This window comes from Phaseolus vulgaris, chromosome 9, assembly GCF_051622355.1.
Source record: "Phaseolus vulgaris cultivar YP4 chromosome 9, ASM5162235v1, whole genome shotgun sequence".
NCBI classification, from domain to species: Eukaryota; Viridiplantae; Streptophyta; class Magnoliopsida; order Fabales; family Fabaceae; genus Phaseolus; species Phaseolus vulgaris.
The window spans coordinates 13,917,591-13,944,247 of record NC_143506.1 but is presented as its reverse complement, the minus strand read 5'-3'; the positions used below and the strand labels follow the sequence as shown (position 1 = coordinate 13,944,247).

The window sequence follows — 26,657 nt, the reverse complement described above, 5'->3', positions numbered from 1 at the left end:
AACACATAAAATTGTCAATATTCTATTATTTTATTTATATTTAGCATTCTCATCTAATCAATAAAAAAAGAAAAAAATTAATTTAAATTGATGAAAACTTTATTCTCTTTAACAAAATTTTCCATAATTGATGGACAGTGGTATGTGTAACAACCAGTGCATTGACTATTGGATGGCAAGGTGAGACCTCAATTTCCTTTTTTTGTTGACTTTGAAAAAGAGGTCGCAATTTAGCATGTAGTTTGTATTGGTGATAAAGGAAACTCTGGCATTCGAAAGTCAAGATTCTTAAGTATGTTTGCGTAAAGAGAGTACGGAATTTTTATCACGAGCATTGGGATATCATCGGAAGACATGTCTATAATGTTTTTTTCATCAAGATTGGATCGTGCATGGTGTGAATGAACTCGAAAGTGAATTCTCTCTTCCAAAGTTTGAGAGTGCACATCGTATCAAGGATTTTCATCCCATTTTGCGGGTAGAATGCTTTTTATTATGCGGTATGCATCTGGAACATTCCGTCTGGTATTTGTTGACCTAAGTTTGACGGAGATTTGAGAACATAAGTAAGGAACAAGGAAGGTACAGTTGTTTTGGCATCCTACGAATGATGTCAATCCTACTTTTAAGGAAGCAAAGAAATTTTGTCCATCATCAGGATTTTTGGTCATCCTGTATTCCTCCTTCGCGTTTCTCATCATCAAATTCACTCACAAAACTATATTTAAAAGTTTCCAAAATAATATTTATATATTAACAACCAGTCTTATTTACATGACTATTTATTTAATTATCTATTAAAATATATTATTTATTATTATTATTATTATAAATGAATTACCAATTAATTGTATATAAAAAAGTTGTAAAATTATCGTTTTCCTGTAGAAAAATGGTTATCACTGCATCATTTTTCTGAATGCATCGTTGTCTATATATGCAGTCTCTGTGAGAAAGTTGTCGAAACAACCCATCATCTTTTCTTAGCATGTGATACGACTGTTACATTTTAGAGTCTATGCCAGGGTTTTGTTTAAGTTAACAAAACAAATCTATAAAATTGTATTAAATCTACTTGTTAAATATTAGTTAATTCTTCAATTTTCAAAATAATGGTAAGGGCAAACATAATTTATTATTCATTCAGATTTCATTGACTGATTATTATTTTATTATTGTTTTTATAATATTAATAATGATTATATAAATTTAAATTTTAAGATATATAGGTTTTATACACCCTCTCAAAATTAGGTCTGAATGGTTATCAACTTAATCGTGTTCATGGTCACCACTGTGTGGAAATTGGTTGCTTTATAAAATAATTTTGAATGGAGAAATGTTGAAAAAGTTATGATGAGAGTGTGATTAGGGGAGGCAAAGTGCAATATAGGAAGAATAGGGGGATTAAGACGTTACTGTATCTTTGGCTCACTCCTCTGTACCTCATTTTCACGTGATCTCTGACCTAGGTGCTCAGACATCTGCATCCTCTTGTCACCCGTTCTCTCTCTCTCTCTCTCTCTCGTGAGACGCAAAAACCCCATTACGACTTTCCCACACCTTTGTAGCCTAACGGAGCGTTTGAAATGGACAAAAAATCCCCAATTGCTTTATCAACACACCAAAAACCTCATTCACTCTTCGACACCCTGATCTGAGGTTGGTCCAACAATGCCGAACACAAACCACCCATTACTGTTCCTGCTCCTGCTCCTGCTCGTGCACGCTTCTTCATACGCACATTCCTCCCAACTCCAACACCGTCATATTCCGCCGTTAGTTTTCACGGACGCCAGCGCCCTCCTCGCCTTCAAACTTAAAGCCGACGTTAACAACCACCTTGACTTCTCCCCCCTCCCGCGCGGCCTTCGCTTCTGCGCTTGGCCCGGCGTCCAATGCAACGGTCCCAAAGTAGAGCGTCTCCTTCTCCAGGGCTTAGATCTCGGCGGCGTTTGGGCTCCAAACACACTCACACGTCTCGACCAGCTCCGAGTCCTCAGTTTACAGAACAACTCACTCACCGGAACCATACCGGACCTCACCTCTCTCTTCAATCTCAAAAGCCTCTTCCTCGACAACAACCAATTCACCGGTTCTCTCCCTCCCTCACTCTTCTCTCTCCACCGTCTACGAAATTTGGATTTCTCTCACAACAATCTCTCTGGACCTATCTCCGCTGCGTTCACTAACCTAGACCGTCTTCACACACTCCGTCTTAGTTTTAACGATTTTAGCGGTTCAATACCTCCGTTTAACCAATCCTCTCTCAGAATACTTGAAATTTCCGGCAACAACCTCTCCGGCGCGATTCCGGTGACGCCGACGCTGTTTCGTTTTCCGCCGTCTTCCTTCGCGTTCAACCCTAACCTCTGCGGTGAAATCATCCGCGTGCAATGCAGTCCTGCGAAGCCTTTCTTCGGGTCCGCGCCGCCGCCTACGGCGGCTATAGGTCAAAGCGCGCAGGTGCACGGCGTCAATGGCATAATCGGACAGCCGTACGTGAAGAAGCGGCACGACCGGCGGGCTGTGATAATCGGTTTCTCCGCCGGCGTGTTCGTTTTAGTTTGCTCGCTGGCATGCTTCGCTGCAGCGGTGAGGAAGCAGAGGAGCCGATGCAACAAGGACCAGCGGTCCGGAATGATGGCGGGGGATGTCGCGGCGACGGCGGAGGCCGCGGCGGTGATGCGGATGGAGATGGAGAGAGAGTTGGAGGAGAAGGTGAAGAGAGCGGAGGTGGCGAAGAGTGGGAGTTTGGTATTCTGTGCGGGTGAGGCGCATGTGTATACGCTGGACCAGTTGATGAAGGGTTCCGCGGAGCTTTTAGGAAGAGGGTGTTTGGGAACCACTTACAAGGCGGCTCTTGATAACCGTCTGATGGTGACGGTGAAGCGCCTTGATGCGGGAAAAATGGCTGCCCATGCAACGAAGGAAGTGTTCGAACGACACATGGAATCCGTCGGTGCACTTCGACACCCCAATTTGGTTCCTCTTAGGGCCTATTTCCAGGCAAAGCAGGAGAGACTCATTATCTATGACTTTCAGCCCAATGGCAGTCTGTTCTCCCTCATACATGGTATGGTATCCTTCTCAAACTCAGTGAGTTGGTGAACGAGTCCGTTCGCCACTGAGTCGTTCCACCATTTTAAATTTTAATTATATAAACAAAATGGATATGGTTTTTTATATATGTTTTTTAGTGACTGCGTTTTATTGATGCGAGCAAAATATTGTGCGTGGAAAGTTTTTGAAACTCTCTTTTGCACGTGATTGCATTTTTGGAATTGATAGAGGTTAAGCTTTTCAACCAGCACCGCGAATCTTGTTGATTAGTGACTACGTAGGAATAGGAATTGATTTTGTGTTACATGTGGATCACTGGATTATTTTAAGATTGGACGGGGAATTTGAATATTTAATTAAACAAAGCATGGCTCTACTGGCTACTGAATAGTCTTTTTGAATTGGCTGGTCCGTGTCGTTTAGCTAGCTGTTTTCTACCACCTTTCTTTTTTCGGTCCTATGCCTGTGTAAGCGATGAGGACATATGCTCTTATTCCAGGAATGCTTTTTCTTTCTAGCACCAGCGAATAGATAGCAATGGTGTGTTTTTTTAACTTCATATTTGGACTTTGGCAGTTGGGGGCGGGGTAGCTTGTTAATTGCATTGGCAGATACCTGTTGAATTCAGGACAGGTAGATTCCGTTGAAATGTAAAGATAGGCATTGTTTGTGGGGCTGATGATGGTACGGTCATTCATAAACCATTAAATCTTTATAGCCGTTGGTCTGGAAAAAGATCTGACGTTCTGATTGAGGAGTTTCAAAATCACTGAACCATTTTGGCAGTATGCAGGCGGTGGAACCCAATGTGGTCGGTGATTTTAAATTGCTCACGTTTATGTAATCCTTGTCCTTCCGATGACCCTACTTCTTTTTGCTGCTATTTCATCGATGAAAACTGTGATATTGGTAAAGTGATCCCGGTGAGGCTTGTTGTTGAACTTCTCTAGATGCCAACAAACTGCATTGAATCAACTACCACGAGTCAAAAGCCAATATTTCTAACTATCTTAATTTTTCGTATTATGTTTTGCCAAAATGAGTAATCCAATATCTACATTAATGGACTGATTCGTGCTTAGACGCATAATTAACTTACATAACATTAAAGAAGAAATAATCTGTTGATAATTGCTAACTTTTTGTGCAGGATCGAGATCAAGCAGGGCAAGGCCATTACACTGGACATCATGCTTAAAAATAGCAGAGGACGTAGCACAAGGTTTGGCCTTCATCCACCAGGCATGGAGACTGGTCCATGGCAATCTCAGGTCCTCCAATGTCCTTCTTGGACCTGATTTCGAGGCATGCATCACAGATTACTGCCTCTCCGTGTTGACAAACCCATCCACATTTGATGAAGATGGGGATTCAGCAGCGTACAGAGCTCCAGAGACTCGCAACCCCAATCATCAGCCAACCCACAAATCCGATGTTTATGCGTATGGGATTTTGTTGCTTGAGCTTCTGACGGGAAAATTTCCCTCGGAGCTTCCATTCATGGTTCCTGGTGAAATGTCAAGTTGGGTGCGGTCCATCAGGGATGACAATGGGGGCGAAGATAGCCGAATGGACATGCTTCTTCAGGTGGCTACAACTTGTAGCTTGACCTCACCGGAGCAGAGGCCAACTATGTGGCAGGTCTTGAAGATGTTGCAGGAAATCAAAGAGATTGTACTATTGGAGGATACTACTGAATTGGAATTGCAGAGTGGTAATGCCATGCCTTAGTCTTAATTCTATTTTATTTTTCTAAAAATTTTCGGTTTTATGATGTGATAAACGGTGGATAGAAGGACACAAGATTAGTAAACTGGGGTAAAAATTTTAAGAAAGAAATCCATAAGTTATACTTTGCTGTATTGCTTATATAGACTTTACCATCTTGGTAGATTCTGGAAAGCTCATAACGTCCCATTTTGGGCTTGTATATATATTGCTGCAGGTTGTCCAAAGTGAAGTTTAGAGTAAATATGTCATTTTTTTTTAGAGTTTTTGTTGTTTAGTTGCATTATGAAACTCTTAACTAAAATAAAAGGCTATGATCAAACTAGTCACTGGGATTCACTGTATGCCATTTTCAAGTGCATGGCTGAGCGAGTTAGTGGTCAATTTTATGAGATTTGCTTTTTATAATGACAAGTCATCGTTCATTTCAATCCCTCGTAAAAGTGAGGATGGTTTCTTTACATTAAATTCAAATTTTGGTTTTTTTATTCTCGATCCACAATTTTTTATATGTACTTTTTGTTTTTTGTTTTGTACTTAAAAATTGTAATCTTAATCTTATATTTAATTTTGAATGTTTATTTTTTGTATTTTATTTAATTTTCAATGGTACTTTAAAAAAATGTACGGTTTAGAATTTAAATAGATTAAAATAAAAATAAACCGTATGTAAAATTAATAATTGAACTACAAGTACGAACTTTTTTAAAAAGGTCAAATTATAAAATTAATTCTTTTTCAACAAAAGTATTCACATGTGACAATAACTAATCCAGACTCCTACTCTAAAAATATACTCCTACAACAAGAGACACTTAATTGATCTCATGTGACAATTATGGACAACGCGTGTTATGTATGAGGTGTTGTCATCTGTAACTATAAAAAATATATTAATTTAATATCTAAAATTCCAAGGTTTTTCTAATTCTAACACAGTTACTTTAGCTTTGAGATGTAATTTTAGTTTTTATAACGAACTTGCTATTTTATAATAATCAAATTTTAATCTTCAATAATAAAAAATATATTTTTTCTTTTAATTCTTTTGTGGGATGAGACCTAGAGAACTGTTGACGGACTTCCTCTCCTTCCTTTCTATCATGTCAGTATGCTCCTACTTGCCTTAACGCTACTTCTTCAGGTTTTGGCCGCTCTATCTCAAGTGGATGTCGAATGAGGTACCTACAGAAAATACTCCGATGCTTAAGTTAGTAAAAAGGTTATTCGGCACTCGAAGTGTACAGTAATTAATGACATATCTTGTTATTGTAATATATACTATTTATATTATTTTAATGAATTTACTTTATTGGGTCAGATTAGTGGAGTAGATCGCACTTATGAGTGTATTATCTAGTTCTTAATAGTTGTTCAGCTTCACTAGCCTTGATTTAAGCGTTAATGAACTGGGTGTGTCGGTCGACCTGCATGGATATGATAAACTCGGTCGGCTTGGTGAGCATTGACCTAGTTATGGTATTGATATCAGTAAACCTTCAACAAAAATTTAGTTTTTGATTTAAAAAAAAACGTTCTTTTATTCTTCACCCTGTTTTCGTTTTATTCTTCACCCGGTTTTCGTTTTATGCTACTAACAACTTCCATCTTAGTAATAATTTCATGCAATCAAAAAATAAAAGTATCCAAAAATAATAACGTGACAATTCACTTTTTAAATTTATTAGTTAACGTATCTTTTTTAGTTTAGCAAATGTTATTTTAGCTTTCCAAATAAAAGAGATTTAGTCTCTTAAATTGACAAACGAAATTTACCCTTCATATTTAAAATTATTATTTTTAATTCCAAGATTTAAAAGTGTTGTTTTAATTAGGGATGTTCACCAGTTGAGTTGGCTCGCTAATATTTGGATAAACCTATATTATCTAACCTACAAAAAAAAGAAGAAAATAATTGGATTGATTGAATTGAGTTGGATTAAGTTTTTGTATTTTTTTTTAATATTAAATTTTATTCATGATTAAGCGGTTTGGATTAAGATATTGAATTTTTTCTATTTTTATGTTAAAAGTTATAATTTTCAAATGTAAATTTAATTAAAAATAACATAATTTTTTACAAAAATTAATTGGAGATTTCAATTAAATAAATAAATTAATTTATAATAAATTTGTCTATTTGTCCAAATTAATTAAAGACACGAAAAGATAAATATAATACAATTTATTCATAATATAAGTACAAAAATATTATTAGATACTAAATTCATCATTCAATTCATATAACTGTAAATTAGTTTGGATTGAGTTAGATTTGACTCTAAATAACATTCAATCTAATTCTAGAGTGAATCAAGTTAAGTCATTCAGTAACTCAATCTATTAAACACCTTTAGTATTTTTTTTTTATAAATATTTTTCTTATTTTCCTTAAACTTTAACGTGATTTCTTTAATTAACTAATTTAAAAGTAAATAATTTTAGTTTACAAAAGTTGTGGCTTAAAAATGTACATAAATTACTAACAATGTTTTCTAATTTTAAAAATATAATTTATCACAATTTTAAACTTTCAAAATTTAAGTTATTGAATAATTTTTTAAGATAAGTTTTTTTTAAATGAACATTATGTTCACAATTTTAGTAATAAGTCATTAGCCTTTAATCTTAAAATAAAATTAAAGTTACCACTTATAAAAATGTGACAAGGAGAAAGAAGGAAGGAAGAATTTTAGAAGAAAATACATTCTCAGTGTAAGAATGGACTCTCAACGTATTTTATTTTTCCTTTTTCTATTTTTTTCTTTCCTTTTCTGATCTCATTTTTATTGGCAAGTCTCTTTGTAATTTTTCTTATCAAGAAAATTTATTAAATAAAAACTAATTATAAGAATAAAAAATAATTAGTCATTTTATTGACTAAATTAGTTACTATTTTAAAGACTACAAAATTATTAGTATTTAAAATAATTTTTTTATTAATAAAATTTATAAATTAGTATCTAAATTAATTGGTATATAATTAGCTACCAACCTATTTATATATTTTAAATGTATTTATAGAATGTAGTTGAATATAGATATTTTTATCCAATCAAACTTCAATTTAGAATAAGTTGTTTTTTCTCTAAAATCTCCCCACTATTAATTCTTTAGTTTTTTATGTGAGTATTATAAGGTTTCATTGGTCATGCTAGTTGAAAAATATTATTTCCTTAATTACTTCATATTTTTATTTGTATTTCGATTGTTTTGGTGATATTCTTTTAGGTTCCTAGAAATTTGGTGTTGTCAACTCTTTTTGCTATTGTTTGAACACAAATAACTGTTATATAAGGGAACTAATTTTAATTCGATTTTGATTTTTTGGATTATGATTGTTACTAGAATGGTTGAGATTGTAACTAGGTATGTGTGGATTGAATGAGTAAATATTGTGTTTACATTGGTTTTGAATTCTAATATTGGGTTTGAAATGGACAATTTGAGTCTAATATTGGGTTTGAAATGGACAATTTGAGTTGTATTGGTTATAGTTAAAAAAAAATTGTATACTATTAGTAAAAATATGTATTAAAAATAATTTGGTTGAAAGTAACTTGATTTTTGTGTCTTTATGGTGAATCTTTAACTTGATTTTGAGTGTTAAATAGTAATATTTTGTTTAAGAATGTATATACACAAATTGGATTGAAAAACAATATTATTTCAATAATTGGAACTATATAAGAGAGTTAAAATTGATAGTTTTAGATTGATGATCAATTTAAGAAAAAATGTTTTTTTTCTGCATTTGCTAAAGCAAAAATCATGACAAAACATTTTTTTCTTCTCTAAGTTAATTTTGGCAAAATCCTTTCCTTATTTAGCTTAAACAAGTAATTTAAGTAATGAGTAATTTGAAATGCATACTTAAGTTCAAATTATACTATTGAATATATATATATATATATTGTGTTTTTGTGTGTTTAATAATAAATATTTAATGTATTTGATTTTGTACTTAAACGTACTTAAATATTATATGAAAATATATTGAATTGATTAATTTGAGGTCATATATTTAGATGATATGTTCAATGTGGTGAGACATGTTTAATATAATTCTTCTATAATGTATTTGTTTGTTATATCTTATCTTGTATCCATTGAAACTAAGGTTTCTACATCAACATGAACTTAGAAATTGATTAAATATAAATTGTTTAATTACTTTGTATACTTGAATTACAAATAAACTTGTATATATTCCTATATTATTTTTATTTTTTGATAACTTATATTTTGTGTGTGTTTGGTACGTGGTTTTTCATTTTGATTCTACTTTATACATGGACATATGACATGATAAGTATTGATATTAGTTTCATATAAATATAAAGAGTTTTATCACATACATATTATATTTTTATTTAATTTGAAATACTTGATTATGCAACTTTGTTTGTTGTATTATAATTAATTTTTGTACGTATATAGTTAAATCAGTATGGAGGTTGCAATTGTGATAATATTATCATTCAACCTATTATTATAAGAAGGAAAAATCGAGAAAGAGAAGAGTAATAAAATTATTTAAAAAACTTAAAAATAGAACACGTGTTAGACATGTCTACAACTTTTAACAAAACTTTTAAAACCAAAATATATTATTTCCAAATTACAATATTGAAACAAATTTCAACACTAAAAAAGAATGATTTTTAAATTCGAAAATGAAAATAGACTGATTTTGAAATATAAAGACTAAAATATCATTTTTAAATTTGAGTGTTTTGTTGTGCAAGACGAAGTGAGGTGACAAAATGTGAATAAATAGTTTTTTTAGTTATAGTTAACCTTTGGATGTTTAATCCTCGAAGAATAAAAGAGAAAATCGTCACTCACATGATTTTTCTCTCTCATTTCTCACACTTCCAACGGAGCACTCAACAAATTCCTAATTGGATGCCTATTCATCTTCTCATCTTCTCAATAAGGTAGGAGGAACTACTTTTCTTCTCTCCCATTGTTAGTGGGTTTTCATTTTCTCTCTTATATTGAACTTTGATGATGGATCTTGAAAGTTGAGTATTCTACTTTTGTTCATGATCTTTTTTTGGTAAGGGAAGAAATTGTGTGCTCTACGTAGAAGCATCCTATTAACATTCACGACTTTTATGCCCAGTTTGGATTTGAGTCATTACTGTTCATTCGGATTGAAAAATAAAGAAAGTTTATGTTTGGATCAAGAGGTTTACCTTTTATCATGTTACCCTTTGCCACCTATCATCCCCATGTGCCATAATAGTGGAGATTTCACCACGCAGCAGTAGAGATTCGCACATGAGATTCCACCAGATGATCTGATAAGGCCAACAAACACTCACTAGGATAGGCTCTAAATGACTCTGATACCAAATTACGAAGTGGACTTTAAGCCTAACTCAACCCCATAAAACCGGCTCATGAGGTAAGGTTTGCACCCACTTATATACAATGAAATGTCCTAATCTCTAGTCGATGTGGGATCTTCAATAGGAGAGGAGGTGAATTACGTGTTTTGAGTTGAGGGAGGAACTTAAAGGTGGTCGGAGGTGCGCAGTCATTGGAGGTGCGATTGTCAGAGGTGCAAGGTGTGGCTGAGATTCCATTGGTGATGCTCAAGGGACGGTTGTGGTATGTGGTGATCGATAGTGGTGCTTAGTGGACGGTTGTGGTCCGTGGTGATCATTGGTAGTTTCGTTGTCGGCACTGTGTTGGTTCTCTACATTTTCTCACACGCAGATATAAATTTCATAGATAAATAAATTTTGGAATGTGGAGAATCAAATATAGAGAATGGATTTTCTAATGTTTATTTATTTATTTCATATTTTCTAACTTCATTGCTTAAGCGCTAATGAAATTTTAAATGAATTTTATTTTTATTTGCACTCTTCTTAAGAAATAGGATAAAAGATCATCATTATTAATCCTAGGAAGGTAACATATTCAACCTAATATGTCATAACTCCCTTATCCAAACAGAAATATTCTGTACTTTTTAATCCGCTTTTTAATCTGGGTAAACAGTGATGCAAACAGTGTGTAAGTGATAAGTGAGGTTGTGGAGTAGAAGAGAAATTACTTAACCATACATTATTTTTCAGGCTGCTTCTTCCTGCACCTCCATACCTTCTTGTGCCACCCCCATATATTTTTTATATTCTAAAAATACCCTTTATTAATATTCTGGATTACATAATCTGGGAGTCTTTTTCTAGATCCAGAATTAGCTTCTGGATTATGTAATCCGAAAGCCTTTTGTGATTAGCTTCCGGATTACATAATCCGGAAGTCTTTTCTATACATAAAATTAGCTTCCGAATTATGTAATCCGGAAGCCTTTTTTTCAAAGGAGTGATTAGCTTCTGGATTACATAATCCGGAAGTCTTTTCTAAATAATGAGATTGACTTCCGAATTATGTAATCCAAAATATATCCGGATTACATAATCCATAGACTTATTTCAAATGAAAAAAAAAGTTCTGGATTTTATAAATTTCAAGAACACTTCTGGATTCAAAAACAGCTTCCGGATTATGTATGAAGGTGGCACAAAAAAGGAGAAAACGGTATTTTTACTTTTAGTATGGGGTGGCAGAAGAAGGTATGGAGGTGTAGGAAGAAAGAGTCTATTTTTCATAACGGATGATGCTAGTAGGGCCCAAACCTTTTCATATAGACTTGTTGGTAATATAAAGATGACCTCCAAGTGAGGAGTCAATCTCCATTTTATCTTTTTCAAGTTCCTTTCCTAATATGGTGCTTGAGTCATCAGAGAGTGTAATTTCATATTCGGTCTTGTTAACATATTTGACCCTTCTACTGTGTGTGGATTCTTACTACTAGGAGGAGGAAGAAGATTCATCTCAAGTGGAGGAATTACCTATGCAGAAGGTGACAAATGAAGACACTTCAGAAATGGAGGAGGATCCATCATGGACATTTCAATAGTAGTTATTTTATTATATCACAATTAAGATAAAATTAGATAAGAAGGAGCATATTATCTTTAAGTAAATAAGTACCAGTATAACTTGTGAATGAGTTTTTATAGCAACTTCTTATGTAAGATGATTATATTTTTTTAAGTATTAATTTTATCATGAAGTATGTTAATGAAATTCTTCATCCAAGATTTTTATCTTATTATACGAATTCATCTCAACCAATTTCAGACTATCATTATGAATATATAATATATATATATATATATATATATATATATGTGATGTGAAAATTGATGAGAAATCATTTATATTATGAATAATGTTATTTCATAAATATAATATGTTTAGGTTTTGGTACTAAATTATTGGGATCATATCATTAGAAAGAAGAAATATATTTACATTCTCATAGAGAGGGATTATACAGGATACTTAAATTATTTTTGGAACTTTTCTTTTGATTACGAAAATAATGAAAAGTGACTTGACAATTATAGGTATACAAGGAAAACAACTTAATGCCTTATAAAGAATAATATTAGACTTAACATTCCTATGTCATCCTTAAAATTCATTAGCAAATTAATCTTTTAAAATCTCAATTCAACAAGTGTAGTTAGGCTTAGAGTTTCTCTTAGTAGGAGGTTTAAGATGAGATGAGACAGTAGCTTACGATCATATTATACAATTTGTATGGTAAAATATCTTTCCATATAGCAGCTAATCGTTCTTTACACACAAGAAACACTAGAGAACTAAAAAACTACACAGGAATTTCCTTCTGTTATGTGACAAATGCTACAACATAAAACCTATCAACAAAATCAATTTGCTTAAACACGACCGTAAGAGCTTGCCATAAAGAATAAAATACACAATAAGTTTCCCAAGACTTGACAAAAGCTGTTAGTATGAACAGACTATTTTCCAACATAGTTTGTCCGTCCAGAATCTACTATTGTCTTCAAGCAAGCGACATCTTCGTTCTTCATTATTTGGGTATCTCTGTCCAAACATTACATTGCAACATACCTCCAAGATGATCCATATGCACAAAATTGTGGCAAAATTCCCAAGATCTGGACAGCATTATTCAAGACTGACAGGTATATACATTTCTTCAGCAACCAATTATATTACACTGTTGCAAGAAACGATGAATGTCAGATCAATGTATCTGTACCATATAAAAAGTTTTTGGATAATAATATTCGAGTCATATAAAACTAATAATTAGCACAGAATATAGACAAAGATGAAAAAGTAAAAGTTCGGATATGTATTCGTTTAAAGAATATTGGAGGATATAATTTTGCAACCATAAGTTTGACAGTCGTTTTTGTTAAAGACATAAATTTAAAAAAGAAAGGGTTAATACTTATTACCTGCACCTAGTGCTCTGTTATTTCCAATGCCATGTGTCTAGGATAATTCTTGTGGTTCGAAAAATACCGAGCCACATGAACTCGGCTGATCCTAAAAAAGATCACCTGATACGTGGCAAAGCCTGTGAGCGTGGTTTTGTTCTCATGATCGTCTCATCGCTATGTCGTATCCATTCTGAAAGTCTCCATGGTTTCTGCCATTTCCACTTGAATTGTACCAGCCACTGATGATGACTTCTTTTCCACCTCCATAACTTTCCAGAAGCTTGTCCTACCATTGCTAGTTTTTTCATTGACAGGTGTCCGATGGGTACCATCTACATTAACGGTAAATTCACAATCGTATCCAATAAAAACCTTTAACCGATTCAAATGAAGATTAACTTACCCTTCTACCCTGATCTACAAATGCTGCCGATTCCCTCACCAACCCATTGGCAACCCCTGGCGTGTATTTTAGCTGTTTAGGCACTGGTATAGACGCTGGAGATAAGGGTCCTTTCACGTCTTCAGCATGTTGTTTCAATGGATTTGGGGAGTCTCCCTGTTGAAGTTGTGTGATGATAAATTAAGTAGCTAACTACTTGCAAAGGAAGTAATAACTTGACAACCATTGCTATGATATACAAAAGTAAGAGAATGCAACCAAAAGTTTGCTAAAACCACCACAAAATATCAGCTGCAACTCGTCACCATAATAATTAGCAGAAGGTTAACCTTCAATTCATTTGGAATCAAGCTCCAAAGGTCTTTTATTCAGATAGCAGGAGCATCAATAAAGTTTAAGCCTAAAGATCAAAGAATCTCATTATTTTGGTTTACTTTGATTACTGGGCTGGATTCTACTAGTTCAAGAAATTACTAGACTTAATGTTTGAAGGTACAAAGATTAGAATTAGTCAGTTGTTACTTCTGTTCATGTATAGATCTTAGATGTATTTTGATCATTTCGTCAGGGTTTAGAAGGTCAAGTATTGAGGTATAGTTGGTTGAGTGAGGAATTGAAAATAAGGAGAAAACTTTGGTCAAACTTTACACGTGTTTTGTAAAACAACCAATATGGAGTGGCTGATGATGGAATACAACTTTTCTTTGGCTCTAGCCAAATAATATTTTGTCTCTCCTAGTCACCAAGAGGTGTTATGAACTAACGACCTTTTATGTGTGATACCCAAGAACTGAAGAACCTAAGATACGGTGACAAGGTTAATTTCTTCTACTGCTATAAGCCTAATTTTTTTTCTTCGACTTAGTCAGGTGCCTGGATCTGACTCTTTGACAGACAACACTACAATTATGATTATTATTTGAAATCCCAGTCGGTTTTGCCTTGAATTTACACTAGAACCCATCAAATCCTAAATCCAAAATTTGCAGACTACTTACAGCCGGGAGCAGCACTCAAAATCAACAGCTAAGCAAAGAGTATAAAAGTTCAGGCATCTGTGTCCCTAATTACATAGTTTGCTGACGACTCCACAATTAGTTATATATTTATTTTAAACCATATTTACTAACGACTCAACAATCTGTTCACATCCAGGGAGCAGCACCCAAAATCCATATTTAAGGACCAAAGTATATAGCTCCAGAAGGTCTCCCTAAATCATAGGCTTATTATTGGCATATAATGCCTCACCGAGTAACAATAATCTTACCGAAGGTGGTGTAGCCAATGTGCTTCCAATAGCTTGCTCTCTCACTTTTAGCTCCTTCTCAACTTCTTTTCTCTTCATCTCACTTTGCCGTAAAAGACCAACAAGTTCTTTTATTTGATCTTTCATTTCCCTGATCTCCATGTCCTTCTCCCAGAGTTGGCACCTATTGTCAACACATAAATTCACACTTCAAATTTCAACGGTATACAGTATCACATATTTGACCGTGTTCAATTAGAAAAATGTTTGGTTATCTTATTTATAGAGAAATTAAAATATATATATATATATATATGTGTATATTTTATTTTTATTTTTTTTAATTTCTCTATATATATATAATGAAAGAGAGAAAAGGTCTAGGTCAAAGCACCTAGCATCTGCAACAGAATTAAACATATATTGAAGCAAATTCTTGGCTTCTCCCATTGAGCGCAATTGATTCCAGCGTCCACGATTAGAGAAGGCCCGTTCTCGTTCTTCTGCCTCAGAAAGTTGAGAAGCCATTGCAACAAGTGAATTAGATGATATATTAAGCATGTTCTCAAGTGAAGCTATTCTGGCCATTCTTGCACTTGGTGACATGGAGGATGCCCTGGGAAATACAATTTTAAAAGCAACCAGGAAAACAGATGTTATCCTTCATATATTCCATGCATCATTACTTCAAAGATCCAATATTTTTAAGAACTTAAGAGGAAGACTTGACAAATTAAATTAACTTTTTTCAAAAGAAAAATTACCTGGCATATCCATTCTTTCTTGGAGGACTGAGACCTTTTGCAGCAAACTCATTTACTTGCTTCAGCATGGCTAATTCCTCTGCAAGGGCAGCTCGCCTGAAGATTGAATCATAAAATTATAGGCTACCCAATATAGATCAATCAGGAACAAAAATAAGTACTAGACTTGTGTTACATACACGTGGCTCTGTTTCTCATACTCAAAACGGACTTCATGCTCTTTTATCATGACTTCTAGTTCATGATCAAGCCACCGTTGTAAAGACTTCTCATTGCTCTGAAGATGAAGCTCGAAAATTTTGTTAAGACCACGTGACATTAAAGCAAATTAAAGCAAATCTAAGAAAGAAGGAGAGCTCATTACCTGACCATTTGTCCCACTTCCATTCATTGTCACTGAAAATGAAAAAAAATTAGAAAATTAACAAAAGACTAAATGCAATGATACTACCATGCAATTCATTAATAGACAGTCTTCTGTTTAAGACATTTTAAAAGCACATCACATTTATTGTGGTCTTATAAGCCACACCTGATTTTTTTAATATCCCATACGGGTGGAAATCTAAATTTTTTCAAAAATAAGCATCGTCTGTCCATATAAAAAAATCACACCTGAAGTCTCTCGGCTGGAAGTTTTACGTGCTTCTAACAACTCCTTTAACCTCTTGGTGGCCATTGCAGCTTCTTCAGTTTTTCTCTGAAGAACCTGAAAGATATACACATTTATTGAAACAAAAGCATTAAATCTTGCATCAGACTTGACAATCACAAAAGTCAACATTAACATCAAATTTTGGTTCTCTGAATCTTTTCCTTTTTCCTATAACGAATTATGCATTTTGAGTGGAAAACATAAAAAGGAAGTATTCGCCCCATATCTATTCGATTTAGCTTCTCAAATAAAAAAATAGAAAGATGGTTTATTCAACTTAAAAAGAACTCCCTTTCTGTATATAATTTAAGACCGAGTAAACGCCTATGAAATGCATGCATTCAACTTCTTCATTAAACATGATTTATTTTGGGAAAAACCTTTTGGAAGATGGTACATCAGTTTCCTAAATCTGCATATTTTATCTATCTCACATGTAATCTATCCGGAATAATGTTTTGCAAATTATTGATTAAATTAACTGACATGATACCATGCAACAGAAATTTGGTTACCTTGGCAATTCATTCCATCTTGCGGTTCAAGAATCAAGACTTCAATGCATTATAACATTTTCTTTTCTTTCCATTACCTTTAATTGAATAAAAAGCTCAAACATAAAATAGAAAGGCCGACTTTAACAGTCTTTTGGTAATTAACACATGCGGCATGCAAAAACTCCCCTAACTCCCTGCTAAATAAAGCCACTAGGTGGGGGGAATTGTCCCACAAGTTTCCTCAGTCTTAATATTTACCCATAATGTTAAAAACCCTAAACCCTCAGCTTTAAAATTATTAACAATTTTAAGTAAGCCATATCTATTGCTAAAAAGTAGGCATGCATTTTAATTACTTGCAGGAGTAAATGTTTAGGAGAGGTCTGTGTATAAATGCTTAAAAGCCACTCCAATTTGCCAAAAAATTATCAAAACTCGATTTCATATCGTATATTGGATTAAGTTTATATTGTAAAGCAAAACCATTATCTAAAACATAGTAGCAATGAAACAACTTAGAAATACTTGCCAATTTCTGCCGCTGATTTAAAGCTTGCAGCTTGTGTCTTTCGTACTCATTTCTTCTTCCCTCCTTCTTTAACTGTGTTGCAAAGGCAAAGTGATCACTTATCATGTTAACGATAAATATATCGAGTGAAGAATAACATGGCCTTTACATCTAACTTCTTTACTTGTCATTTGAAAGCTTTGGAGTAGTCAGGTCTGAAACTTTAAATTATGCATGAAATGATGTTTATTATTTTACAATGAAACATCAAATTGATAATGAAGGAAATATTTCAATTTGGGAAAAAAACTGAAGCATTTTAAGATGTTTAGAAGTAGAATGAACTAATTCAGTTAATTGAAAAAAAAGAAGAAGCTTGTCATACTTGCAACAACTCTTTCTCTCTTGAAGCCTTCCACTGCCGAAACTGCTCTGCTTCTTGTTTTATCTTTTGCTGCAATTGAACCTGCAATATTATTCAGGTTATAACAGATATAATATATTAAGAGATTTTTTACAACCATGGTTTGAAGAAATACAACAGTCAACCTTTTGGGACTTTATACACTGTATTTCATCTTGCAGTCTCTTTGCTGCTTCATCACTTTTTTGCTTTTGCTTCAGAAGCTGGACCTGACTCTCTTGCTTCTTCTTCAGATCCAGAATCTATTGGGCAGGGTTTTGAAAAAAATTTCGTAATTTAGAATATCTACCAATTAAATCTGAAACTGAAAATAAATTTAAATGTCAATCCAAAAATTGAGAATGAGGCACCTGTGATTCAAGTGCTTTCAATTTTTGGGCATGAATATCCTCTAATTTCTGTGTTTGTCCATCAGAGTTGGCAGCAAGATTTTCAACTTCAGCCAAAAGACAATCTCTCTCTCGCTGCATTCATAAATCAAGTGCATAAATAATTTTTTTTTTTGTAGCGTCAAATAAATTTGCGTAACTTATATTGAACCTGCACTACTCTCTTCTCATCTTCCAATTCCATTATCTTTCTACCAAAATGCTGCTTGAGTACTTCAGCATCAGATATTCCAAAAAGCTTCATCTCGGACTGTGCAGACATTAATACAAAAATGTAAAATTATTAAAATACGAGACAGGAGAAGATATGGAAGAAATTTCGAAGAGAGTCTCATGATAGTGTTTGTAAAAAAACCATTATGCAGCTTCGGTGATATGTTTTTGCTTTTGTTAAATTATTAAGTTCCTGGACGATAAAAAATCTGATAATTTTCAGTAGCATAACAGCCTTAAGAAGATATGTGCCTAAGTTGCAAAAAAAAAAAATGGATTTAGGCATAACACAAGTGAGCACCGTATTACGCATCAGAAATAAGTTTCTCACAATAAGGTTCATAAATTATAGAAAAGAAGTTCCTTATGGTTCATAAAAATACACTATTGATTGATGCATAGTGTGTCACGGGTATATATTCACATAGACACTGCAACAACCTCTTTCTGCTGCAAGCGTTTATTCAATTCATGTAACTCTCTATCCATACTATTCTGTAGAAGTGTGTGCTCCCACTCTTTTGCTACTTCTTCAATTTCCCTAGAATCACCTGCTAAAATGGCATATAGCACCCTAAATCATTGCAGTTCAAGTCACATTTGATTAAATAGCAGCAACAACCTTTTAAGAGGCTTACCCACTGTCTCACTCATTGGATACTCAGCTTCTATCATAGGTAAGCTCCTCTTAATTGCATCAGTCTTCACAATGTATGTGTTACCATCCTGGAAAACAGTTTTAAACCACGCATGCATACATTATCAAGCCAATATCCTGAACGCACTTCAATAAGTAGACTGTAAATACCAAGATGAGATGAAAGGACAAACATAGGCATCAAAACAGAAACTGAGAAAAATATCCTTAGTTGAAGATGGATATTGACAGAAAGTAAGACAAAGTAAGAGAGACATACATAAGGTTCCCTTTCACCTGGTTCTACATTAGAACATCTACTACGGTATTCATGAAGTTCACGGCAAAGATCTTCATTAGCAGCTTCAAGCCAAGCAATCCTTTCCTTAAGGACCTACACAATCAATTATAAAATTATTATATATTTATTATAAATGCAAATCATTGATGCTACGACTACCCCATTATAGGAAGTATATTGAAGTAATCAAGAGATCACTTAAGATTCAAGTTAATTGGATCCAACTACCTGAACTTCCTCAGAAGAGCCGCCAGTTCGAGCACAAAGTTCTGCCTGCAAATACTCTAGCTGTTGTCGCATTTTTAGCATCTCGTTGGACATGGGGTCTCTATTGATCTACAGAAGAATCAATAAGCAAACATAAATCAATAACAAAATAATCTCAATTTTTCCAATGAAAGACAGGGACGAGAAAAAATTATGCAGATACTTACAACAGGCTTATTTTGGATATTGCGTGCACGATTTGCGTACTTCAAAGTGTTGAGGGTTTCCTCAGCATTAATATCAGCAGGACTTATGCAAGCTGACATAGAAATATCGTTTTACATAAGAAGAAGAAGAAAAAATTAACAGCAGCTTGTATTAGATGCAACATGAAAGGTTTGGACGAAATCAGTAAAACAGAACAGAGCATCATTATTCTTGCCATCAATCATTTATTACCAAAGATGCAAGAAGTTCAAATTTGCTGAAAAATAATTATTTCCAGAGTAGGGAATATTTTTGAGGATGAAAAACATAAAATCAATAGTTTGTGTTCTCGTGAAGTTTGTTAATACAATTTATAAAATATCAAGCCTCCCTATGAATGTTAAGATTAAAGAATTTAAAGGGGTTAAAAATCAGACTGGCATCCTGAAGATTAGAAATGTTTATTTGAAGGTAAATGACACTTAAGATACCCAAGAAATGTAGAATTTATTGAAATACAAGAAACTAAGAGAAACAACTAACCAATCATGACAGTTCTGCTGTTACCTCCTAGTGAATCCTGCAAAATCATTTAATTTTCATCTTCAAATATAAAATAATTAAACTAAAAAGAACAAAGAAGAAAAAATAAATACAAAATATTTTATATACACATTTACTTCATATTGTCTTTTTTTTTATTAGCATTAATTATTTCTTTTCACCAAGGCAATCAGTTGAGGATCACCGGAGTTACCCTCCACTTATATATAAATAATACTTTGGTCATATCACTAAACCATGTTACATCTCCAACATACAACTGAGACCTCTCAAGCCAAGGACAAAAAGTATAATTGATAGACCAATAAATAGGGCCTCGAATCAAGATGCATAGGAAAAGGGACGGAACAGGGGCATAATTTGGAATACAAATTCTCAATTCTGTTAGTGTGGAAGCGGAGGGATCAAACAAAATGGGCGGCTGTCATAAGGACATTGGAGATGGAGGTTTTTGGAATCATGCAAGGGAACGATAATATGAAAAGGATGAAGGGGTCCTAGGGGAAGGGGGTTTGATTTTTTAGGGAAAGGTTTGGGGTCTTGACAGAGTAGCCTTCTTTGATATATTCTCTTCTTAGAATTTCCTTTCTTCGGTATTTGTTTAAAGCTTATGCGGTGAAAGACCTTCCTTTGGAACTATACGTTGATGTTTTTGGAGAAATGACAAACAGAGTGCACACTGATTATTATCCAAACAAACTACCGTATACTTCATAAGAGTGCTGCAAAGAGAAAGGTGTTTATAAAGATATCAAACCTGCAAAAGCCTAGTGAGTTTACTATCCCTATAAGGAACATGAACACCTTCCTTTCGCTTCTTTTCATCACCAAGTGCACTAATAACGTTGCCAAGTGCTAGAAGGCCTTTGTTAATGTGAACTCCTGTTTGAAAGATTAAATGACTAGTGAATATGTTTTCTCAAAAGCATACTTAAAGGATGAAGGTGAAAAAATGTCCCAAACTAACCTTCCTTAAAACGCAGACCATCAGACCCTGTTCTTTTAGCTCGTTCTGATCCAGCAAGATCTACTAAGTGCAACTTGGCACAAAGATACTCTTCATTCATGATATCATTTAAACCGCTATCACCAGGAATATTCAGCTTTCGCATTTGTTCTAGGGTGATGGTGAAGATGGCATGGGATCGACTAGTTGGCACAAAGAGAAGTATAAGTAATAAAACTCCGGTAAAATAAACAGTAACAGCAGTTTAAGGCAAAACTTTTTTTATCATAGACTAGTACCAGCAAGTGAACCTTTTTATGCTCTGATGTAAAAGGCTTTCACACTACCATTCAATCACATACTGTTGTGTATAATAAGTTTATTGGCTTTTATAACTATTTAAAAAGTTATAAAAACGATCATTTTTGTTTGATTGACAGTGTCAGATTTTGCACTTAGTGCATAGAAATTAACTGTTTAGTTATTCACTAGTAACTAGAAATCCAAAAGTCAAAACATTTCTTACATGGCTTATTATAAAGTCAACCTTACTATGAGATGCTTAAAAACAGCCGATTATCCAATTTCATCAGTTAATTATTGGATAGTTCAAAGAAGAGAAGAAAAATAAGTTTTCAACCTGGATTGGTTGTTCATATTTGTGCTCCCAGTCGCCCTGCTCAATGATCCCTGTTCCAGGCAAGCAGCCATTTCTTTTAGCGTTGTTACACTGACTTCAGTGGATCCTGCAAGGGTGATGACACCATTTGATGTCTCACGAATTTGTATTGGTGGCTTCCCAGGAGAGGTCATTTTTCCTGAATGTCCATTTGCAGTTTCTGGTTTGCTCATGGAGGAGGGATCCAGCAAGTCTCTTACTTCTTCTTTAAGAATCTTTTCACAATTAAAGGTTATTGTCAAATACTTAATCTAAATGTTTTTGCACATACACAAATTTTATTATCCTCGTAAACTAAAGAACAATCAAACTATGAAAACCATGCTGCAAACAGTAATGAACTGATCAACAAACCTCAATAAAAGACACTTGCAACTGAAAGTCACTCTGGTGCTTTAGGGTCCCAATTTTGCTAAACAAAACGTTCATAACTTCAGGTATTATTCCTGTTTGGAAACCATCTTTAAAGCCAGTTCCCATGGTGTACGTTTTCCCAGAACCTGTCTGCAGTAGACTGAAACTGTAAAATGCAAAAGAGACCATTGTAGTGGCATGTAACTTCTGTTCACTTTAGTAGTAACTATACCTGACCATAAGCGAGAACAGTAGCATTATATCCTTGAAACAAGCCATCAACAAGGGGAGCAACACATTCTTCAAACATGGCACTTGAGGGAGAACCGGTGCTTCCATAAACATGATCAAATGTAAAGGAGTGGGCACCAATTTGTACCTGTATTATTGTGACAATTAGCATATGATTCCCAGCCAAAGTTTTTGCTACTTAAAATATATTATTATTGGGTGCATTTTCCGATATCGGAGTCCCACTGACTTAAAAATAAACCATACGCAATTTGCATCCATGCAAATATGTAAGTTACTTGAAAAATATACTGAACGCTAGCTGCTAGCTTTCTTTGAAAACAAGAGAATGACTGACATATTCCACTGTGATGATGACTTTAACAATAAGAAGAAGACGACGAAATTATGACCTACTATTACAAAAAATAAATTATTATAATATCTGACGCGATACATACTGTGCGATTTTAAATTAGAAACCTAAAAAAAGGCAAATAATAATGCAACAAGCAATTGAACCGAGGTCCTGATGATACAGCGAACCTGAAGAGCTATTTACACTTCCTAAATCTCCCTGCCCTTTCTAATTAATCATGTTCAATAAGTGTGTGCCAAAGTTGTGTACAATAATTGGTGAATTATTATCATAATATATATCTACACACACATATATATATATACATATATATATATACACACACATACACTGTGTGTGTACACTGTTCAAAACACTGCATCGCAGTAAATGACGGGCTATGGATCGTACGAAACAAAAAGTGAAACTGTAAAACTGGATAAAAGCCTTCTTCTCCTTCTTGCATTGAAAACACTAGATGAAATATAGCTACCACAAACAAACCCTGTCTATTTCCCCAAAATAACGTTTCAGAAACTTATGAGTCAAGCCTAGGCTAGAATGTCAGAAGTCAGAAATAGACACAAGTCAAATATCCAAATTAGGTAAGTTTGTCAGATCACAAACAAAAGTAATTTCAATTCCAAACTCTGTAGCGCATGTTTAGTTACGTAAGGAGTTTCGGATCCAGATCTCTCACAGAAGAGGAAATTAATAGTAGCTAGAACGCGGAACTCAAACAGTGTCGACAGTCAACGACAATGCTTTTCGGTTCGTTTTCACATTCGCCAATAGCGAAGGCTAAACGACACCATTGAGCTGAGAGTGAGTAAGTAAGTGCACCTGCGGCTTCCCAGAAATGACGGTGACGCAATCTTTGCATCCTTGAAGCTTCTCATCGGCGATGAGTGGCCGAACATGGACCGCGACCTTGACGCAGCAATCTTCCCCTGCTTCCATGGGGAAGCAGCGTAGTAACAGAGAGACGCAGAGGGAGAGTGAATCGAAGATGAATTCGGTTGCTCGAGAATGGAAGTGTGAAGAAGAGAGAGAGAGAGAGAGAGAGAGAGAGAGAGAGAGAGAGAGAGAAAGAGAGTGTGTTCTCCGACAATGCTAGAGAGAGAAAGTAATATAATTAGAAGTGGAGAGAGAGGGCGTGTGGGAAAAAGGGTAGTTGTGGAAACGAAAGGGTCTCATAAGCGAGCCGCGCCAGGCATCTGTAAGAACAACAACCACCATCATTTTCCCTTCACCTTCACTGCATTGTGGTCGCGTGCTTTCAACCTTTTCTCACCTTCTTTCCCCATTTACCCCTCCTCAACGACCCTCTCCAACTGTACTCCCGCATCAAAGGTTCTCTTCCCGCATTTACCACTTTACCCACACCCTCATTTTCTTAATGACCAAACAATCATTTTAATGTATGAAACTGTATTTAATTGTCCTATTAATACGTTGAACTAAAAAGCTACTCAAATAAATATCTCAAATGTCATTGTTATTTTGTGATTTAAATATACATACTAATGTTTTACATCTGCCTATTTAACTAGAAGGAAAATATCAAGAAAAAAAAGTAAAAATTTGTCCGCTTGAAAAAAAATAATGAAAGTAATTTTTTTAAAGTAATTATGTTATTAAAAAATTACCCATATATTATTATAAAAAAATAAAAGAGAGATATTTTTGAAAAATACTAATTTATTTATATTTTTACTCTTTTTTATATCTTGATAAAAAAATAAAAACATGTGGATAGAAAATAAAACATATAAAATTCAATGAAATGTAAAAGAAAAAAAAATCTTTTCTATGAAATAATTAAAATATCTTATTTATCTTCATTTCTTATGTCGGTATTTCCTCATTCTACATTCTCCTTTCATCGGATCATTAAGAAGCTAAAATAATGATTTAGCTTTACAAGAAGCTAAAATAATGGTGACACATGTTTATTTTTAATGTTCTAGTTCGAGTTAGAAGGAAATAATTTTTCTCTTACGTCTTTAAAAAAAAATTCAAAAAGGGTATTTCTTAACAGAAAGTTAAACATTAGTTCTTAAGTAGTTAAGTGATTAAAGCATTTTTGATAGATCATAATACAGACAGACCTATTCATTTGACAAACTTACTTTTTTTCAATAAATGTTCTTCTGTTCACATTAATATAGCAATCAAATACCTAAATATCTAAACATTTTGTGTTATTATTAAACTAAAGAAACTCTTGATTTGCGTTATTAATAAACCGAACACACGGATACTATCACATGTGTGTATTAAAAGAAAATTAATATTAATATACAATTAAGTTTGAATATTTTTTAATTTAATTTTTTTAAAGATTAATATTAATTTTATCTTAATTTTATAAAATTAAAAATGATTTCACCTAATTTTTTAGATTAAAAAAAGTGAATGAAAGGGGCAGGGGTTGAAAAAGAGGAAGCTAGAGAAAATGGGAGAAAGCTAACGTAATCTAGTTGGGATGTGGATTTGAGAACAAAGGTAGGAAAAGGAATAACGCAACGCACAAAGCCACGTGACGCGGAACCACATACAGACACCATTATGAGAGAAAGGAGGGAGGTTTGCGTCTTTGCCGGTACCCAGTCATCGTCACTCACGTCCACATTTCACAGGTGCCATAGTATATGTACATCGTTTCTTCTTTTCTTTTTCTTTTCTTTTTTTTCTGTCACACTGTGTTTCTGTGGTGAAAAACATTTTTTGCTTTTAACTTCTCTTCCTATTTCTACGCACTAGTTATGTTAAACATGTAGATCATGTATATGCTATGATACATTTTTTTATTTATCTTTCTTTTATTAATGAACTTGTTTTAAGTTACAGGTATATTTGCAGCTTTACAATTGTGACAATTATAAATATTTAGCTAAAGAATTATTTTAATATTCACGTCAAATTAACTTAAGCACGGATTAATATTCACATTTAAGTTGAAACTATTTTAAATAGTTTTTATTTTTATATTTTAAATGCATACACGTTAGAAAACTACAAATACCTTTTATTCGTATTTTTAAAAGCAATTACTTGGTCGACAAAATAAAGAAACAAGAAAAAAAAAATAGATGTTGTTTTATAACTTAATGGAGGGTAGTTACTTTAGCCAACTTAGACAACTTTAACTACCTTCGTAAATTACGAGCTAGAGAGAATTGTAAAAGGAAGAGGACTAAAGATTCACATTAAAACGATAGTGAATTTTTTTTATACTAATCCCATGTATCTTCCATGACATACAATATACTTTACTTGAGTATTAAGATTGTTAGAAAAATATATATTTAATATAATTATATATTAAAAAATAAAAAATATTAGTTAAGTCAAGACATTTTGTGGAGCTAATTACGGTAAAACGTTAAAATTGTAAAAATAAGTTGAGTCTAACCGATTCACTAGAAAAAATTGCAAAACAAGTTTATTAAAAAAATTATAAAAAGAATTCAAGCATAACATGATGATGAATGTTGAAATATATCAATTTTAGTTTTTCTTCATTCACTTGATTTCTCGGATACTAAAATTTAATGTCAAAATACTCACTCATATCATGAGTAACATAGTCCTTTGTCAATTTTATTAAATATTTGTTTCAACTTCAATTCAATAAACACTTTGTTTAGTCATATAACTTGACATGTATACATACCACTAGTTATGTATTATGCTTCACATGTGAACAATGTAACTACTTGTTCCTTTTTCAAATTCCTTAAGACCGAGACTCCTTTTACAAAAAGCACAAACTCGGAATGTTCTTGCAATCATCCTTATCACTTCCCCAATCTACATTTGTGAACCCAACAACTTCATATTTCTTAGTTGATGTGTTATTTTGTGGAAAACAAAATGTCATTTTCCATGATTCATTTGATGTATCCGAGAATGCATTTAACAACTAGAAGATGAGATACTCTGAACTCTGCATGTATCTCAATATTACT

General features: G+C 33.6%; 2 protein-coding genes across 3 annotated transcripts; one reads left to right on the top strand and one right to left on the bottom strand.

Annotated features, from left to right (window-relative positions):
- The first annotated feature begins 1,344 nt into the window (after positions 1-1,344).
- Positions 1,345-5,052, top strand: LOC137821497 (putative inactive receptor kinase At5g67200). Its single transcript, XM_068626118.2, has 2 exons — positions 1,345-3,076; positions 4,214-5,052. Exons 1-2 carry the CDS (start codon positions 1,675-1,677, stop codon positions 4,792-4,794), a joined length of 1,983 nt encoding a protein of 660 aa, XP_068482219.1. The 5' UTR covers positions 1,345-1,674; the 3' UTR covers positions 4,795-5,052.
- Positions 5,053-12,415: 7,363 nt separating this feature from the next.
- LOC137820212 (kinesin-like protein KIN-4A) lies at positions 12,416-24,073 on the bottom strand. Of its 2 annotated transcripts, none has more exons than XM_068624151.1 (26): positions 23,527-24,073; positions 22,327-22,473; positions 22,095-22,244; positions 21,702-21,955; positions 21,083-21,264; positions 20,873-20,997; positions 20,095-20,131; positions 19,572-19,663; positions 19,366-19,473; positions 19,117-19,230; positions 18,838-18,925; positions 18,641-18,753; positions 18,138-18,236; positions 17,948-18,061; positions 17,723-17,839; positions 17,559-17,639; positions 17,195-17,266; positions 16,129-16,222; positions 15,878-15,909; positions 15,693-15,790; positions 15,514-15,609; positions 15,144-15,365; positions 14,771-14,933; positions 13,501-13,656; positions 13,113-13,429; positions 12,416-12,868 (listed from the first exon to the last, which is right to left on the bottom strand). In XM_068624151.1, the coding sequence occupies exons 1-25, from the start codon at positions 23,641-23,643 to the stop codon at positions 13,214-13,216; spliced, it is 3,087 nt and encodes a 1,028-aa protein (XP_068480252.1). In that variant the 5' UTR covers positions 23,644-24,073; the 3' UTR covers positions 12,416-12,868; positions 13,113-13,213. The 2 variants fall into 2 exon arrangements, with proteins under 2 accessions (XP_068480252.1, XP_068480253.1); XM_068624152.2 differs by having other exon boundaries at positions 18,641-18,750; positions 23,527-24,005.
- Between the last annotated feature and the right edge of the window lie 2,584 nt (positions 24,074-26,657).

Bases quoted from the DNA above. Each gene is read 5' to 3' on its own strand.
- LOC137821497 (XM_068626118.2), top strand. From the start codon at position 1,675: ATGCCGAACACAAACCACCCATTACTGTTCCTGCTCCTGCTCCTGCTC. The intron at 3,077-4,213 runs GTATGGTATCCT...CTTTTTGTGCAG, and splicing joins TCTGTTCTCCCTCATACATG to GATCGAGATCAAGCAGGGCA.
- LOC137820212 (XM_068624151.1), bottom strand. From the start codon at position 23,643: ATGGAAGCAGGGGAAGATTGCTGCGTCAAGGTCGCGGTCCATGTTCGG. The intron at 21,265-21,701 runs GTTGAAAACTTA...TGTGCCAACTAG, and splicing joins AATATGAACAACCAATCCAG to TCGATCCCATGCCATCTTCA. The intron at 18,754-18,837 runs GTAAGCCTCTTA...ATGCCATTTTAG, and splicing joins TCCAATGAGTGAGACAGTGG to CAGGTGATTCTAGGGAAATT.